Source organism: Eutrigla gurnardus (assembly GCF_963514095.1).
Source record: "Eutrigla gurnardus genome assembly, chromosome: 4".
Classification (NCBI taxonomy): Eukaryota; Metazoa; Chordata; class Actinopteri; order Perciformes; family Triglidae; genus Eutrigla; species Eutrigla gurnardus.
Window position 1 is genome coordinate 12,875,305 of NC_139918.1, and position 19,662 is coordinate 12,894,966.

The following is a 19,662-nucleotide window of genomic DNA, read 5'->3' on the forward strand; positions in this document are numbered from 1 at the left end:
AATATATATAAGTATATGTACTAAAATGTCATAAAGTAATAGTGTGGTATTTCAGAAAGGATGAATGCAGTTTAATAAAAACATCTCATCCTCGTGTTTGTCTGCAGTCACAGGATTCCTAAGGAGCAGTGGTGGCTGAAGCTCCGTCCTCTGATGAAGATCCTGGCCAAGTACAAGACCAGCTACGACGTGTCCGACTCCGGCCAGCTGGAACACGTGACCCGCATCAGACCCAAAGAGACCAACACCTCGGCGGCCATCTGAACCGTCCCACTGCTGCCAGAGGAGAGCGTCGGTCTAACAAGACCGCTTCACAGAACAGTGACTGCCACTCACACAATGACTGAACCACCGCTGGTTGACTGCAAATAAATTCTAGTAGATATTCAAAGATAGTTGGTCATTTTAAAAAGTTATATTGTATGGTAAAGTCATGGCACTTTGCAGAAGGAATCTTCTATTTTTTAAATACTGACCTCAGTAAATTTAGATAAAATAATAACTAATGGTTACATTTGAGGGTAAGTGGCTTGGCCCGTCACATAGTTTCCAAAGGCTAGCATCTGACTGACATCGTGTTTTCATGATCCCCAATTCTAGACATCAATGTATCTGTAAGCACTCCTTATTATGTACTGTATAAGTATTCACGTTTTAGTCCTGAAATTGTAGCAAACACCCATGTTGCGTAAAGCAGCGTGACTGAGGTGGGTGATTTTGTCATTTTTATTTTCTACAGCACTTTGAGCCCCATAATTAATGTAATCCCATGAAGCTGCTTTTAAAGAGATAATATATACCAGGAGTGATGATAAAATGGAAATGTGACCTACAGGAGGTTTAGTGAGCCGAGCTGGCTGTGTGTGTCCTATCACCTGCTAAATGTGTACGAGTGTGTGTGTTGTGGTGTTGTCTTATCCGTCCGTATCCACCCTGGGCTTTGTAAGGGACATCTTTAAAGTGGTATTGTAAGTACGGTCCTGCTGTTGCTGTAGTTTGGCAGTGAAATGGAGAATGTCTCAAACTTGTACGCAACATGAATTAATGTGCTGGCAGTATGAAGTATGTGTCCTGTCACAGAGTAATAAAGCATTTATTGTGTGGAAAGTGGAAAAAGATTTGATCACTAACTTCTTTTCATTAAGAAAGAGGACTGAGGTCACCTCATCTACACTTTGAAAGTACTACATTTCCTTTCCTTGAGTGGCATGTTTTTTTTGTGATGCTCATGTCATTGAAAAATAGGGAACAAATTGATTTCTTTTCAAGATTAATACCATTCTGTATGGAAAACCTGCAGTAGGTTGATAGCTTGGCATTATGATTTAAATAGGGGGAAAACCCCTATAAACAAGCCTGGATTTGAACCACCAATCTTCTGATTGGAGAGCGACTTGCTTTACCTCTTTCCATAGCCACAGCCACCCGAGTATAGGATATAAAAAGAAAATGTCAAGCATGTCGAAAAAAGTGAAAAATAGTCATAGTGTAGCATGTTGAAAAAAAATCATAGTATAGCATGTTGAAAAAAATCATAGTATAGGATGTTTAAAAAATCATAGTATAGCTTGTAGAAAAAATCATAGTATAGCTTGTTGAAAAAATCATAGTATAGCATGTTGAAAAAAGTTTAAAATAGTCATAGTGTAGCATGTTGAAAAAAATCATAGTATAGCATGTTGAAAAAAATCAGTATAGGATGTTTAAAAAAATCATAGTATAGCTTGTAGAAAAAATCATAGTCTAGCTTGTTTAAAAAATCATAGTATAGCATGTTGAAAAAAGTTAAAAATAGTCATAGTGTAGCATGTTGAAAAAAAATCATAGTATAGCATGTTGAAAAAATCATAGTATAGCATGTTGAAAAAAGTTAAAAATAGTCATAGTGTAGCATGTTGAAAAAAAATCATAGTATAGCTTGTAGAAAAAATCATAGTATAGCTTGTTGAAAAAATCATAGTATAGCTTGTAGAAAAAATCATAGTATAGCTTGTTGAAAAAAGTCATAGTATAGCATGTTGAAAAATAGTATAGCATGTTGAAAAAAAATCATCGTATAGCTTGTTGAAAAAATCATAGTATAGCATGTTGAAAAAAGTTAAAAAAGTGATTAAAAACTCATAAAAATCCCTTGTATTGTATCTCAAGCAAAGTCTGTGTATAGTGAGTCCAAAACAGTCATAAAAAGCCTTAGTTACATTTAAAAAAAAGTCATACTTAGTAGACAAAAATGATATATATATCTATAAAAAAAGTAACAGTATAGTATTTAGAGATAAGTAGGGCCGGTTCCCATTTTGGAACCGGAACCGAAAACCGAAGATTCGAGAATCGTTTAAAAATGCGCATTTCGATTCTTTATTTCGATTCCTGGTAGTTCTCCCAGCGCTCTGAGTGAGCATCTGCTAGGACCTTTTTTATGATCTGCAAGGACCTGTGTGGATGACGCGCGTACTACGTCACATCCGCGGCTGCGCGGTGTACTGTTACCCCTTTTCCACCGAGGCATTTTGAGGGCCGGTTCGGAGCCGGTGCCCAATCGCGAACCAGTTCTTCCTGTTTCCACAGACAAAGAGCCGGCTCTCGGCCTGGAAAACTAGCTCCCGAGCGGCCCCAACTCCTTGCTGGGCTGGAACTGGGCCCGGCTTACGTTAGGGGCTGGGGGCGGGGTTGACGCTCGAGGCAACGGGGGAAAATACGCCACTGCGGAGTTTTACTAACGTTACTGTTCCCGGTAAGTTTCACTTTTAAAATGTTTCACCTCGTTGCAAACTAACGACAGATTTCTGTTTAGTTTACCAAGCTAGTGATTACGTTCGTAACAGCAGCAACTAGTGGCTTTGCTTCCTCGGGTAATGTAAGTTGACCGGCTAGCTAGCCAGCTAGCGTGATATTGCTAACAACAACGTTAGCATGCCACTTTCTGACTGCCGTTGGCTCACTAAACGTTACCAACTACCAACGTAACATAACATCTGTGTTCGCAGCGTCGTGGACACGTTTGTGATTAAACCGCTGTTCTCTGGTTTGTGTTTGTAAACTCTGTCCTTCCTCACCTCCAACATAAAAGGGTTTTCTACTGGTGCTCAGGTTTCGCCCACAATATAGATATATTATGTATATATATAAAAAAACACTCTCCACCATCTACCTCACCTCCATCTCCCTCCACTCTGTCCTTCCTCACCTCCAACGTAAAAGGGTTTTCTACTGGTGCTCAGGTTTCGCCCACAATATATAAATATATATTATGTATATATAAAAAAAACACCCTTCATCCATCGACCTCACCTCCATCTCCCTCCACTCTGTCCTTCCTCACCTCCAACGTAAAAGGGTTTTCTACTGGTGCTCAGGTTTCGCCCACAATATATAAATATATATTATGTATATATATAAAAAAACACCCTACATCCATCTACCTCACCACTGCTTCCTTCTCCTGGTGAGTACACCCCTCACATATTTGAAAATATATTAGGGTCAATCCATGCCAACTCAGCCACCCATGTACATGACACCTCTCAGATTTTGCTGAAAAGCGGTGAAAATATGCCTTATGTTACTTACGTTTCCGGTCAATATCTCAAACGGTTTGCCCGCGGCGTCCATTTGAATTTCAAGTGCCACACCCCTTTTTGACACATTGGAATTTCGCATTTCATTTGTTGGCATTTTTGGAGGCCCATAACTTTAGGTTATTTGCATAACCCCGGTTCTCTAAGTAGCATGAGTGAGTGTCTCACTATGGGTAACGCCCCCTGCGTGCCCTCAACAGAAGCTCTTTATTACATTACGCCAGCCCACGTCACGTCATCAACGTGACGTCGTAGGGCGCCCCGCCCTTCCCTATTTAATGGGCCGACGTGCCGTCATTCGTCATTCAAAATATTGAGCCCACCTCTTCCTCGCTTCACACCAGCAAGGAGGGTGGTCTGGTGAGACACTCACTCATGCTACTTAGAGAACCGGGGTTATGCAAATAACCTAAAGTTCTCTTTCATAGCATTCGTTTCGTGTCTCACTATGGGATATACTGACTCCCGGATTGCTCGAGAATCCATGACCACAACCCGCACTAATAGTGGATTTATTCCTGTGAATAACCACCATCAGCCGACACCCCTACGCTCAGCACTGCGTGAGCTAAGGAAGGTGCCGTAACGTCCAGGCTGTAGAAACGAGCAAAAGTCAGAGATGAGGACCAGCTGGCGGCAGCACAAATATCCTGAATTGAGACTCCTCTGAAAAGGGCCAAGGATGATGCCAATCCCCTAGTAGAGTGTGCACGCAGACCTGCTGGAGGCTGCGAGCCACCACTAGTGTAAGCCAGTGCGATGGCCCCCACTATCCACTGGGACAGCCTCTGTTTTGAGACTGGTTTCCCTTTATGCGGTTTAGCCCAGGACACAAACATCTTATCCGATCTTCTAAAGTTTGCTGTCCTGTCCACATATACCCGCAGAGCCCGGACCGGACACAAGGCGTGTAGCCATTCATGCTCTGCAGAAGTAAAAGGTGGAGGGTTGAAAGCTTTCAGCTCTATAGGCGTGCAGGGACCCATCACTTTAGGAATGAAAGCTGGGTTAGGACGGAGTTGCACACCTAAACCATCGGGTGCAATTTTCATGCAGGCATCATTCACTGACAAAGCGTGCATTTCCCCCACCCTCTTAGCAGAGGTCAGGGCCATCAGTAATGCAGTCTTTAAGGACACCATTTTCATGTCCACCTGTCCCAGGGGTTCAAAGGGTGCCTTTGAGATAGCCTCTAGGACTGTTGGCAGATCCCATGATGGTGTCATAGACCTCAATGAGGGTAATTTTCTCCGTGCCCCCTTCATAAAGCGACACACCAGTGGGTGTTGTCCCACTGTGTGACCGTCAAAACCCACATGGCAAGCGGTAATAGCTGCCAAGTACACCTTTATGGTGGAAAACGCTCTACCCCTTTCTAGCAGACTCTGCAAAAACGACAAGATCGTCGATACAGAGCACTGAAAAGGAATGACATTCTCAAGCCTGCACCAATCCTCAAACACCCGCCACTTGCAGTCATAGAGAGACCTAGTGGACGGGGCCCTTGCACTCTGGATTGTGTCAATTAAATTCTGAGGAAGCCCTACTGCTGTCAGATTGGACCTCTCAGGGGCCAAACCCAAAGAGCCAGTCTCTCTGGGTAAGGGTGGAACACTTCTCCACGCACCTGTGTCAACAGATCTCTGCGGAGTGGTAGAGGAGTCGGCTGGCCGTCCAGGAGCTGTATTATGTCCGCCAGCCAGTGCTTCCCTGTCCACCACGGGGCTATCAGGAGAAGTGATAGGCCCTCCTCTCGGACTCTCGCCAGAGTCGGAACTATCAATGCAATTGGGGGAAATGCATATAGTAGAACCCGTGGCCACTTGTGTGCCAATGCGTCCACTCCTAGAGGAGCTGTCTGATCGTGGAGAGAGAAAAACCTGGAGCACTGAGTGTTCTCCAGAGACGCAAAGAGGTCTATCTCCGCCTGACCGTAACTCTCCCAGATTAGTTTTATCACCTCTGGGTGCAACTTCCACTCTGCATAAAGTGGGTCGCCCCTTGAGAGCAAATCCGCCCCGTGGTTTGACACCCCTGGCACGTGAGTCGCTCTTAGAGACTGAAAATGGGCATAGCTCCATATTAGGGCTGAACGATTTATCGTTTTCTGACCGAAATTGCAATTTCAGACAACGCGATCATGTGATCGCCAAAGCTGCGGTTTTTGCAGCGCTCCTGACTCACCCAGGATCTGTTGTCAACTATTTTACACATACATGCCGTCCTCCGACCATCCTGCCAAGCTCACCAATCAGACTACTCGTTAACAGGTCACGCTAACCAATCAGTATTAACCTGCTCCGTATTTGTAATTAGTCAGAAATTACTTCAACTGGACCAGAAGCGGAGTTAGGGGATTTAATCGCCAAGAAAAACAGCACGTCCGTCATTTGGGAGTATTTCGGGTTTGAGGCTGCAGACGTGCACATGAAACAGGTACTGTGCAAAACCTGTCGCGCTAAAGTTGCAACATCCAGCGGAAACACAACCAATATATACCGGTGATATAATCTCCCGCGAGAGGGTGCATTTCACGGCAGGGGCGCTGATTACGGCACAACACCGGCACTTGAAAAATCACCACAGACATTTGCATGACGCGTGCATGACGAAAAAGTCCGGTAAAAAGTCCGGTGAAAAGTCCGGTGACAATGATGATCAGGCCCACTGTAGCAAACAGACTACAATTACAGCATCTTTTGCCGGTGTAACTCCGTACGATAAGAGCAGAGGAAGACACCGGAAAGACGGATTTAAAACCTCCTCCGCACGCTGGACAGATATACGATTCCCTCCTGCACCGACTTCTAACGCGTATCCCACAGCTATACGCGGAGTGTAAAGAAAAAGTGGCAACCAATAAATGAATGACCCACCTATTTTAATGTCTGACATATTTTTTAGAATGGTCATTTTATTTCAATAACAGTTTTTGTATTTGATTTACAAATAAATTATTACAGTTAAGGATTTTTGCACATTCAAGTTAAGACAGTCAAAGATGGCTCTTTTAGTTCATTTGTAATTGGTCAAGGACTTTAAAGAATGAACATACATGTTTCTTGTTAATAAATTCATTTGGAAGCAATTTTTAACTTTAGTCCTTGCATTAGAGTAATAGCATTCAATGTTTTAATGTTACTGTACATTGTGAATATTGCACTGAAGCTTGATTTGAAGGAAATCGTGAATCAAATCGAAATCGCAATATCTGTCAGAAAAATCGCAATTAGATATTTTCCTAAAATCGTTCAGCCCTGCTCCATATAATCAGTCTGTGTGCCAGTGTGTTTAGTTTGGTGGACCTGAGGCCCCCCTGTTTGTTGATGTATGCCACCACCGTAGTGTTGTCTGACCGGACTAAAACATGGTGGCCCTTCAGACATGGAAGAAAATGTCGGAGGACCAGATCTACAGCCATTAGTTCCAGGAAGTTTATGTGAATCGAATGTGGTGGGATGTTCCACCTGCCATTCACTGACCTGCCCTCGTAGGTCCCCCCCCAGCCTGTCAGGGATGCGTCTGTTGAGACCACTCTCCTGGCTGGTATTACTCCCATTGGCGCTCCCCGAGTCAGAAAACCCGGGCTCTTCCAATGACGTAATGCTGCAGCGCACGCCACAGACACTCTGAGTCTGCGGTGCCCGTGACGCCGCGGATCCATCCCATGTGAGGCCACCCAACGTTGGATTCCCCTCATATATAGACGGCCAAGTGGGACGACCGCTAGCGCCGACGCCATCAGCCCCAGCAGCCTCTGACACAGTTTTAGTGAGACGGACTCCCCTCTGCGAAAATGGCTCAGACACGCTGTGAGTGACGTCACTCTCTCCAGCGTGAGCGTCGCTCTCGCCCGGCTTGAGTCTAGGTGTAATCCTATGAACGTGATCCTGCGCGTTGGGGACAGTACACTCTTTTCCACATTTATTCTGAAACCCAGTTTCGCAACGTGGTCTGCAAGTATTCGAGTGTGAGCCGCTGTCTCCTGCCGTGAGGACGCTGCTATTAGCCAGTCGTCTATGTACGTCGCCACGCGTATGCCCCTCTCTCTCACGGTGCATAACGCGGCCTCTGTGCATTTTACAAATACACGCGGCAGGTAGACGCCGACTCACTGTCCGTGTGTCGGCGTCTACCTGCGGCGTTGCCCGCTGCGCCGTCACACTTTCGCCTCCGACCCGGGGAGCAAGCGCTCTCCCCACCGGGTTTATGTGGGAGGCAGTGACCGTCGGTAATTTTCTTTTTGTTTTTGTTTTTAACCTTAACTGCGCCCTCGGCATTATGCCTGGTTGCGACAGTCGGGAACACTTTATTGTAGTGTGACCACTGAGTGTGCTTGTGAGACATATGTGTGGAAACACGAACATAACTCCGTCCCATTTTCTCACTGGGGACTCTGTCTCGGTCGGATCTGGTCCCTGCTGTGAACGCAGCTGCAAACTGGTCCCACCGAACGCCGCCTCGAACTGAAACGGAGGGGGGATTTGAACAGTTGGGGCAAGAAGAGCGGTGCCTGCCTGCTCCTCTTTTTCCAACGGTGCGTCAGGTTGGTCTCTTCCTCCTCCGCACACCCTGAGCGGGTGGAGGGGGTCGCTGGCCATCCTGGGCGACTTCCTGGTTTGCTGGCCTCCTCACCCACGGGGTCTTCACCTGTGGAGCTCTGGGGCGGTCTGCAGTGCAGGCTGCGCTCTGGCGAGCTTTGGGATCCTGAAGCCGGGCGTGGGGCGCGTAGCCGCCTGCGCATATGTCTGGCGGGGGGATGCGGCGGTGCTCGGCTGAGCTTTCCTGGGCAGACAGAGCTTTAGGGCTTCATTCTCCCTTTTCTTGTCCTCGCATCTCTTCTGCATCGAGGCTACGGCTGAGCCAAAGAGACCCTGCGGGACAACCGGTGTGTCAAGGAGGTCCTCCTTATCTCTCGTGGCGAGATTGGTGAGGTTTAACCACCTGGCTCTCTCTTGTAAGACCATCAAGCCCATTGCTCTGCCCGTGGCCTGGACCGCAACTTTATGGAGGTGAAGGCAGTGGTCGGTGACTACGCAGATCTCCTCCCACAGCTTCGCATCCGGCTTTGCCGTCATTTCTTCCTCCAGCTCTGCCTGATAGGCCATAAGGAGCGACGATGCGTTCATGGCTCGGACAGTGAGGGCCGCCGCCTTGTAACTCTTGTCCGTCAGACCGGACTGAAAGCGGTCGGCTTTTGAGGGCAGGGAGGCCCCTGATGCCGACACCGAGGCGGTGGGGTGAAGATGAGACGCCACCACCTGCTCCACCTGCGGTATCTGACGCAGCCCGTGTGCATCCATCCCTTCGCAGTCCAGAAGAGAGCCTCCCGGGATAGGATGCTTGTCTCTGTATGGCTTGGCTCTCCATGTAGCGGCCAGCTCATCCAGGAGTTCTGGGAAGACAGGAAGCAGCTGTTTTCCCATTTTCTTCATCTTGGGCAGTCTTTTTCCGTCATAGCGAGACTTGGTCGCCTCCGCTTGCACTGCTGGCCATGGGATGTTCAGCTTTGCAGCCGCGCGTTTACACACCTCCTGCATGTCCAAGTCCAGTGAAGTTGGCGGCGGAACTGTCCCCTCTACAGCCGTGGGCTTTGCAGCCCGGCACGATGGCGCTAACAAGGAGTCGTCCTCCTCGTCGTCATCGGAGATTAACAGCTCCGAGTCGCCCTCGGATCCGCTGTCCAAAACATTCAGAAGCAGCTCCGGCACGTACACCGGCTCGGGCGGCTCCTCCGTATATCGTCTGCCGTGAGGCTGGCGTCCATCGGTTCTTCAGGCAGAGGGCGAAGCTTATCAAGCATGTCCCCCCAGCTTGTTCCCGCTTCTGCGGCTGGCCTTGGTCGCTCTTGTGGCGTTTCCGCCGTTCCCAAGAGAGGGTCTTCCCCCGAAAGGTTAACCTGACGCGCTAGCCGTCGCCGTAGCAGCTTGAGGGAAAAACGCACACAGTGGATGCACTCGCCCGGTGAGGCTAGAGCTGCTTGAGCGTGTTGCACACCCAGGCAGGTTGCACACATCGGATGAGTGTCCCACTGTGAAATGTTATTACCGCACGGACAGACTCGCGTCTGCCGCGTACTGCCCTCCGTAGCGGGAGCCGACGGCATTTCTTCCGAAGCCATAGTTAGCTACCTGCCGGTGCGCTAGCTAGTAGCTTCGTTCGCCGAGTCGCGTAAACAGCTGCGGGCGGCTGTGTCCATCAGCTTTATACTTGTACCTTAGCTGTGAAGCAGGGGTGTGGTATAAAGTGCAGTATTGCTACTGTTAGACTGGCGAATGTGTGAAAAATATTTCTATTTTCCTCTTTATTACGGGGAAACAGTGATGTTGCTCCGTGTGGTTTGTGTAAACGTTAGCCTTGGGGAGTATCGCTACTCCGTGGGCTAATGCTTAAAAGACTTGGGTATCGCTACCTAGCCTATCGGGAGTATTGCTACTCTCCGTAGCTCTTTTGCTAGCGCCGAGTATTTCTACTCAACAGCTAGCTCGGGGCAGTTAACTAGAATTGCTTCTAGATGGCTGCCCTGTATGAGCTGCCCTACAGACAGAACAGCGACCAAGAGCCGAGCGTTCGGCGACCGAGTTGGTTGCTCGCGTCTATGAACAGTTAAGCTAGACTCCGATGAAGCTGCTCCGTTGTGGGCTTTGGCTTCTGTGAAGCGAGAAGAGGTTTTTGAATGACGAATGACGGCACGTCGGCCCATTAAATAGGGAAGGGCGGGGCGCCCTACGACGTCACGTCATCAGGGCCAGCCTATGGGCTGGCGTAATGTAATAAAGAGCTTCTGTTGAGGGGACGCAGGGGGCGTTACCCATAGTGAGACACGAAACGAATGCTATGAAAGAGAACCTCTGTTCTAATAGTGATAGGAGGCTGAAAATTGGTCTGTTAGTTCAATTTATACCATGGTCTGGGTGAATGTCGATTCTGATTGGCTGGAGGGTGTAGGTTAAAAAGTGTTAATGTACACCTAGGAAAGACGTTCCGTCAAATTGCCTGATAAGAGTTCTAAATTATTGTGCTGGCTCACATCATAAAAACGATTTAGGAAACTATCTGTGAACTTCGATTCTTTGAACCAAAATTTCGCATCATCCTCTGGACACACACAAGCGGTAAGTAGTGCACTGGCCTTCTGAAATGATACTTTGTATCACGTAACGTAAGGATAAGCCATCATCTCACTTCCCATTACTGATCAACTGCTGCCACTGCGGTCGGGTCCCTATAGCCACGTTGCTTGGCAACGCCTGCATACTCTTTGCTCTTGCCAAAATGAATTTGAAGGGTATGGTACCACTGGTGGGGGTTTCATGGGGGTCCAAAAACCCTCCCGGGCAGAGGTGACTCTTTTGGAACCTCATATTTGGACCCCCAAATGACCACATGGACACGTGATGATCCTAATGGGATTCATACCAGATAAAGATACGTATTTGTTCTTTCTTCTAATGTAATAAAACCTTTGACTATGAAGCTCCATATGACTTTTATTCGTCAAAATGCACCATTTCGGACATTTTTTCCAGAAGTCTGGAATGTAGATCAGTGAGAATTTAGTGATGATAAAGCATGAAAATAGTGAAAAAAACTTAGTATTATGGTCAGTGATGGCAAACAATGAAATATTAAGACTGCTGGCCAGTCATTTCCTGAAAATCACAAATTAACCCCTTATCCCCAATGAAAGAGACACACCTGCGACAAGCGACTTGCAGCACAAGCAAGTCTGCAGGCCACTGATGCAAACCATATTCTGACACCAATGGAGATGTTTCAATGGGCAAAAGAAAACATTAAGAACATTACATTCTTCTTTGTTAGTGCAGAAGATATTAAAAAACAGGAGGAAACGTACAAATTGTAGAGACGTTACGCCTCGGCCAAAACGATCAGTGGAACACGATCGCATCATTGCTTTATACCAATTTCCAAAAATAAGATACGGATGAAAAGAATATCACAGGATACAATATTCACAGATGTCGATGCAGGACAACAATCGGATTCAGAACACTTGGATACAGAACCCGGAGGGAGAACACTCGCAGTCAGATCAGCCACAAAACTACATTTTCCAGCCAGGAAAATACATTGCCTGTATCTATGATGATGACTGGTTCATTGGAAACATTGTTGAACGTCCAGATGAACATGGTGATGTTTTTGTGATATTCATGAAGCGCGTCAACAACATCCTCACATGGCCATCGGACCAAAGACAGATCCCCTGTTGGGTACCATTCCAACATATAATTTCTTGTGTCAGTGTGCCAGAAATCTATGGACGCAGTGCTCGCCGGGGTCAAGTCATATTTGCACCTGACTATTTGCTGGATCCAACATTTGAAAAGGTTTGCTCATTTCCTACAAATGAAGTATTTTTTTTTTAAATAATCTGATAAGCCAATGTGTCTTGTTGTGAAGTGTTATAATGTGTGCACATGTAGGCATGAAGCAGTTCTATATATAGAGAGAGAGAGATAACAGTCAAATAACACTTAAAGATGGTGATGGTGAAGAAATCTACTTACAGAGATGAGTTTCCTGCTCAGTTCATGGTTGTCTAGGGGATCTAGTGGCCTCTAATAAAGGAATAAAAAAAATGAAGAAAGCAAAAATATTGTTTTTTCATTTGATCAACAACTCAAAATGAGAAATTGTTCTGACTGGTTTATTTGGTCCAGTTTGCCTGTTGATTTCTTACCTCAATAATATTATTCCTGACAGGTTTGAGTGACTTTCTGTTATCAGCGACTCCCTTCATAAAACTCTCCAACTGTGCTGCTGTGTCAGACATTTTCTGTGGAGTTGCGTTGATTGCACACCTATAAAAAGGAACAGGCTATTTCATTTGAGGTGAGAGAAGTATGCCAAGTAGATGATATACAGTAACATACTGTAAAATAATTTTGCTATTTCAACAGCGTAAATCTAGAGGCTTCAAAACAGAATATAATGCTCCTAAAACTGGACACAAAAACTGAAATCAGCAGGTGTCCCGTGATACCAACCCACCTCATGTTGGGTTGAGAAGGTGCTTTTTGATCCTGGGTAGTGTTCGGATGACTTGGCTGAGGTCTGACATCTCAGCTATCCTCTTCATAAACTTCACCTGAGGTCCAAACAACCAAAACACAAACCAGCTGTTTCACAAACTGTTGACACTGAGAAACGGCAGGTAAAACAGAAAATGGAAAAACTAAAACCTCTCTTGCACATAAAGAACATCTCATATCTAGAGCTGGACCATATGTTTTTTTTTTTTTTTAACCTTTATTTTACCAGGAAAGTCCCATTGAGATTAAAAACCTCTTTTTCAAGGGAGTCCTGGCCAAGAGGCAGCAAAAGTTACAAAGTTACAATATACAGACAACAAATAAAATTATAAAAAACAGTTACAAGTAAAGGAGGTCGTCTCGAGTGCGCTCAGCCTGGATTTAAAAGCATTCAAAGATATCAATTCAGTTAATTTCCAATCTTTTTGCAGCATGTTCCAGGTAGGAGCAGAATAGACAAAAGCCTTTTTTCCCCAGTTCTGTGCGGGTAAATGGAACAGACAACAACAACTGATCGTTTAAACGCAAACCATAAGAATCAACATCACAATGAGACACATTTCCCAATAATATAAATGTGTGTGAAATCACAGAAAATAATCAAATTCATGTTCAAATGATTTAACAAACACTTGAAAGTCTTCATATGTATCAAACAGCACCTTTAACAACTAACTTTGTTGTAAATGTGATTTAAAATGTATTCACTCTGAAATCATGAGTATATTCTAGACCTGCTTAATGTGTTAAGTGTCCTGAGAGGACTTCTGTTGTGATATGACAAGATATAAAATGGATTAAGCAGCAGATGGCAACATGCTCCAACTTCTGATACTCAATACTACATTTCCTGAACAGTACCTGTTCCATTCCACCAAACGTCTCATGGAGGTCTCCCGCAGGAGTCAGGTGTCGGCCTGCACGGGTCATCGCATACACGTGACCAGAGTAGGAGATCCCATTGGCCAACTCCTGTGCCGACATCATCACCAGCACTCTCAGACGCTCCTCATCATCAAAGTGGGGGCTAGATGAACATTTACCAGCCAGTTTACTTTTCAGACAAAACAACATCAGCTGCTGTTTCTTTATGTTTGTATAGCTTGAACATGTGTAGGAATCGTCTCTAGCTGCTGGTGATATGAAGCGTTGGAGGACATACCTGTTGAATATGTCGCTCCAGAGCTGAAACAGGTGAGGAAGGTTCCTCTCCAGGCAGGAGGAGGACAGGAGGATGCCCTGAAACAGAGAGCACAGGGCCAGTGAGAGACCCTCCTCATAGTGAACTAATCCTTGGTCATCAAGGCATCACTGATTGAAGTAATCAGCGCACCAAGCACTAGTAGGGATGGAAGTCAAACCAACCTGAAAATGTAGAGTTACACTGACCTGCTCGTACATGTCCAGCCGGGTGGAGTCAGGGGTGACATGTGTGGAGACAGACATGCCTCCTGTCCTCAGCTCCATCTGCTGGGCCTGCTGCCTGTAGTCCAGAGCTCCACAGCCCATCCTAATCACACAGACAAACAGGTGAACTCTTGCTCGTCTTGCATATTGACACTTCACTCTTCAACCGCAAGCAAAGTTGCTGTGCATCAAATACATGTCGATGATACAACGGCGGCCTCATGCGAGCAACTACCGGCTTTTTATCTTCTCCGGATCGACGTTCTTAGCTCGATAAATGTGGTGGTGCGTCTAAGTGAACAAACAAGGTACTGCTTTCCCCCTCCCACTTCTACTGAAATGTGAGCTCTGTCATGCTGGCGGGGCGGCCACACTTTGCACACCGACCACCTCAGACACTCACGGCAGCTCCGTTAGTCCGTTTATAAATAAACACAATATTATGTTAATCACTCATCCTTATTGCTGCTAATTACCAATGCAAAACAAGCTGGATTTACCAACGTGATGCTGTCTGCACAGGTTGCTGATGTTTTTAATGTTCCAGAACGTGTCATAAGAACAAATGCCGTTATCCTATAGATTGACCAGTTAACTCACTTGGTGATAACACTGCAGAAGAGAGGGATGTAGAGCCTGAGGTCCTCTGGCAGGGTGTTTCTGGAAATTCATAGGCAAAAGTGCTGTTGTTTGGTCTTGGACTAAGTCTCTGTGAACTGACCTTGCAAACCAAAAGAAAGAGTCAACCACATTCACTGAGCAGTGAAACTATTGTTACCGTTCTCATAGATGTCTTTCCTGTCACTGTCAGACCTGGATCTTCTTCTGGAGCTTCTCCTCCTCAGCCTTGGCCTGCTTCTCCAGGTAGGCCTCATCGGGGCTCATGGACAGAGTCAGTCTGTGTGTGTTCTCCTGCAGGGCTGGTGGACAGGACGTGGTGTTATGTTAGAAACTATTTGGTCAAAGTACATCATTTCAGTATGTATGTTTTCCTGCTTTCTCTGAATTATGAAATCCCACCCTCCTCCCAAATTCCAACCACTGGGAGTCAGTTGTGCATCTAGGATATAATCCTTCACCAGTTAAACAAATGTAACCCCTTTTTCCTTAGTGTTTAAAATCTACACTGAGGTCACACCCAATAAGAATAAAACAGGTCCGGTTCTCAGCTAAAGATGGTGAATTTGCTGTGGTTCTTCTCTACCAAATTAAACAAGGGACTTTATCACTTGAGTGAGAAACAAAAGAAGGTGTCATGTAACTAGCGCGGTGCCTCCACTGAAAACTCACTATGCTATGCCGTAGCATAAAATTATGTAAGCCCTCAGAAATCAAGTAAATCCAGTTTACTCTGAGAGAATGTTAACGAACAATATGTAAAGGTAAGACACAAACATTTATTTGCTGTAAACCTTTTTAAACCTTTGGAATGATACCTGGAGAATGCTTCAGACATGGATAAATATGTAGAAACCAACAAACAACAACATTTCCTGTACCAGAGTTAGAGCATGACATTTTTCGGGAATTCCCAGTCAAAGTTTTATTAATCCCGTGATTGGGACGGGATGGGAATAAAAATCAACGGGAGCGGGCAGGAGCGGGAACGCCATTAATAGATGATGATTTTCAGCCGTGTTAAACAACCAAAAGGACAGACACGTCCATTTTTGTAGTCATCTTTCAGTGAGCTAAAACTATTTTGACTTGCGTTAACAGTGCTTTGACTTCCGGCCGGGCCGGCCACTACCGGAAGTTAATTGCGCGGGACTCGGGGGCGGGAGACACACAACAACAACAATGGAGGGAGGTAGAGGCGATGAAGCTGGGAAGCGAGAGCTGCAGACTAAAGTCCGACAAAACGACCCGTCGGTGAGATTAAGTGAACTTATCGGGAAGTCGCAAATGTTGCATAGATTTATGCGAGTCGAATGTGATGGTGCCAACACCGTCTATGCTGCTTGTAAATCCTGCGCAGTACTGGTGAAATACTCATGTGACTCGGGGACGAGTGGTCTCAAGAGACACGCATGTCAAGCAAAGCCCACTGAGAACCAGGCAAAAATGACTTCATTTGTTAAACGTAAATTGCCTGTCGGGTGTCAAGACCCTTATCACAAACAAAATTGCGCGGATGTGCAGTCAAGACTTGAGACCTTTTGCGATAGTAGAGGGACGAGGATTTATGACTGTTGCTCAGGAGCTGCTGGATATTGGATCCAAATATGGAGGCACGATTCTGGCAGAGGACTTACTACCGTCCGCTCGCACCGTCTCTCGGCACGTGGAAGAGGAGTACGAGAAATTAAAGGCACTCGTTGTGGAAGAGCTCAAACAGGTACGTTACGTTGCACAATTTTGTAATATAATATGCACGTTGCTCTCATACAGTATGAATAAAAATATAGTTGATCTTTAATCTATATTCTATAGGCCTACTATATATTACTAACACCATCTTATTTATTTTAAATTGCTTTATCTGAACTTGGTCATCTGTTTTTAAATGAAGTATTTTGGGGGTCTCATCATTAATGTAGCCTACTTAATTAATTTAGTGCAGAGACCATGCCATAACCACCGACCTGTGGACAGAGGAGAAGACCAACACACACTACATCACCATTACAGTCCATTACATACACAATTGGGAGATTGTAAACAGGATCCTGGCCACAAGGGAGATGGTGGGGGTAAAATCTGGGGACCACATCAGGACAACTGTGGAAGAAATCCTTCAGGTATCTCTCTTATCTTGGTATTATCCCGTGTTTATGTATGTATTAAGCAAAGCATACTGTATGTGTAACACTGTATTTATTGTCCTAATTGCTATTTATTTTTTATTAAGTGCTCTGATTAAGTGAAATTAGTGCTCTGACTTAAAGTGAGATTAAATTATTGTTAATCATTATGATGTTTTAATATTATCTTTATGTCTGGGCTACTATTTGCTAAGCCTTTGTGTTTGTCTGCCCCCCACCCCCCCTCCCCTACCTCTTTTCTTTGACCTAACATAGGAATTTGGTATTCAGAGCATGAACAATGTATTTGTCACGGACAATGGCTCAAATGTAGTGGCAGCATTCAAAGATTACGTCCGACTGTCCTGTGCCGGCCATAACTTAAACTTGGTCCTCAAATATGTATTTGACCACTTGGAAGAGGACAAACCAATGCACAGCGGAGTCATCAAGCTGTTAAAGGACTGCAAGACCCTTGTGTCACACTTTAAAAAAGCAGGGTAAGATAAGATGACACAACATCCTGTCATGTTTGGCCTGCTTCTTTGGCTGTTTAAAATAAATTTAAAGTATAAGTGAAATCAGCAATAAAAAATTAGCTGCTGCAATTTACAGCTTAATTTCAGCAATTCTATATTCCTTTTTACTGAATTATTATTTCAAAAAGTGGTATTTGTAATCACTGTAGCCTTATGTTTCTATGTCTCTTATGTCTCTTTTTAATGTATTTCAGATTACAAAAGGAGCTGGACCACACACTGAAGCAAGCAGTAGAGACAATGTGGAATTCCAGACTTCTAATGCTTCAATCTATAAACAATGCTCTGAAGTCTGGTAAGCTACACAAGATCCTTCTTCACCGAAGAGAGCTCCGCTTCCTCAACAACATAGATTCTGAACTTCTGGAGGACCTCATCCAACTCCTGAATCCTTTTGATGAGGCTACCAGGCACCTCTCCACTGACAAGACACCTACCCTTCACCTCGTCCTCCCGTCCAAGCAGTGTTGCCAGGTGAGAAATGTAGGATTATCGTACCAGAGACATAAAATTATCGTATTTTGAAGGAAATGATTGTACACCCGTTATAACCAAAATAACAAGTCTATTGATGCGCTATAGTCACTCTAGTGTTGAATAGCGTCTAACATGTTCACTCATTTTCAGTGCTTCTTCTTCCAGACTGGCTCTGCTTCTTCTTAATTTCTTTTCCTCACTCATGGGGCGGGCGCAGCGGACTATTCAGCCAATCATGGCCGTTGATCTGAGGCAAACGCATACACGTCACTCGTAGCTCACATTTAGAAAAGCAAACAGTGAAACAGATGCCTTCAGATTCACAAAAAAACTCCGACAGACAGTTGCGACAGGCTGGTTACAACCAATTACAACCACACATTCACGGAATGGTGAAATTATCGTATTTCTGGTCTTTTTTGGGATTATTGATCGTACATCGTACAGAGGGCAAAATTGTCGTACAAATACGATAATTATCGTACACCTGGCAACACTGCGTCCAAGGCAACCCTCCTGAGGGGGCTGTTGATCCAGGATGAGGACAGTACGATTGTAAAAGAGGTAATATATAAATTTGTGCGGTGCTGATTTTTACTGTAGTTGGAGGTCATTCAAGTAGCAGGTATTAACAGGAGCTTGGTCCCATCCAATAACAGGGCTTAACCCATTATAACCAGGAAAGCATCTTAAAAATCATAATAAACCACACGATACCGGTCTTCTAGGGGTGTAATGGTACATGTATTGAACCGTTTCGGTACAGGGTGCTCGGTTCGGAACGGAGGCGTACCGAACGAGTTTCCATACGGACATATTAAGTAGAGGACTGCATGTGTGGAGCATGCTGCAGCCGCACATGCGCAGTTGCGCACACCGCGACACAATAAACAGCAGTAGTAGCGGACGTCATGGCTAATGCCGCTAGCGTTGGCAACACGCCAGAGTTGGAGGACCCTCCCGCACATTAAGGTCTCCCGTTTGGGAACACTTCGGAAAAGCGGTTTGCCGACATTGTTCATGTGAGGTCGGGTATGTTTCTGGCAACACGTCAAACCTGTTGACGCATTTGAAACGGCACCACCCCCACGTGAACATTGCTACAACGAGGAGAAAGACGAGCGTAACGTTAGTGCAAACACAGCTCCCCACCGCATTTAAACAGCCTCTCCCTGCCCTGTTCAATTTTGCACATCAGATGGAGAAAAGATTTGTTTTTAAAAAAATAGTCTGAGCCTTATTCATGTTATTTAATCTGAGCAACAACTTGAAACTGTTTAGTGTTGCAACTGTTCAATTTTGCACATCAGATGGAGAAAATATTTTTTTTAAAGAAACAGTCTGTTATTTTTATTTATTTTTATTTTTTAAATAAATATTTTAAATACTTGTATTTATATTTTTGAGCAGCATTCTAGCTCCAGTGCATGTTCCTACTGTTAAAAGTACAAAAGTAATAAACAACTAGCACATTTATATTTTGCATTTTGTTTTCTTACTGTACCGAAAATGAACCGAACCGTGACCTCAAAACCGAGGTACGTACCGAACCGAGATTTTTGTGTACCGTTACACCCCTACTGTCTTCCTGAGAATGTCTATGCCCTGCAATAATGATATTGCATATATCATTATGACACCATTGCATTTATCATTATGTGATTTCACTCCCCCCCCAGCTGAAAGTAAAGTTAGCCCAGGCAGTGGAGCTGAAATTCAAAATCCACCTGTATCATAAGGTAGCCACAGCTCTCTCTCCTTGCCTGAGGAGTTTTCTGAGGAAAACTCTCAACACTCAGGAGTATGAGGAGGTAATCAACACCCTGGCAGCACTCATGACAACAGGGCCAGAAGAGAG

At 45.1% G+C, this 19,662-nt stretch overlaps 2 protein-coding genes across 10 annotated transcripts in view; one reads left to right on the forward strand and one right to left on the reverse strand.

Annotated features, from left to right (window-relative positions):
- LOC311012356 (ATP-dependent 6-phosphofructokinase, platelet type-like) overlaps positions 1 to 19,662 on the forward strand; it is a 148,628-nt gene that overhangs the window by 26,145 nt on the left and 102,821 nt on the right. For 7 of the 9 annotated variants that reach the window (XM_084007792.1, XM_084007790.1, XM_084007791.1 and 4 more), the window contains one exon: positions 108 to 265. The exons of the other annotated variants lie outside the window; for them this stretch is intronic. In XM_084007792.1, the coding sequence (XP_083863918.1) occupies positions 108 to 264 (157 nt within the window). In that variant the 3' untranslated portion in view covers position 265. Of the gene's footprint in view, positions 1 to 107; positions 266 to 19,662 lie in introns of those variants that run through there. 9 annotated transcript variants of the gene reach the window in all.
- On the reverse strand, positions 12,112 to 14,693 carry LOC311012357 (presequence protease, mitochondrial-like). The gene is made up of 7 exons (XM_084007793.1): positions 14,645 to 14,693; positions 14,027 to 14,147; positions 13,800 to 13,876; positions 13,499 to 13,664; positions 12,593 to 12,693; positions 12,286 to 12,406; positions 12,112 to 12,163 (listed from the first exon to the last, which is right to left on the reverse strand). The coding sequence occupies exons 2-5, from the start codon at positions 14,144 to 14,146 to the stop codon at positions 12,598 to 12,600; spliced, it is 459 nt and encodes a 152-aa protein (XP_083863919.1). The 5' UTR covers position 14,147; positions 14,645 to 14,693; the 3' UTR covers positions 12,112 to 12,163; positions 12,286 to 12,406; positions 12,593 to 12,597.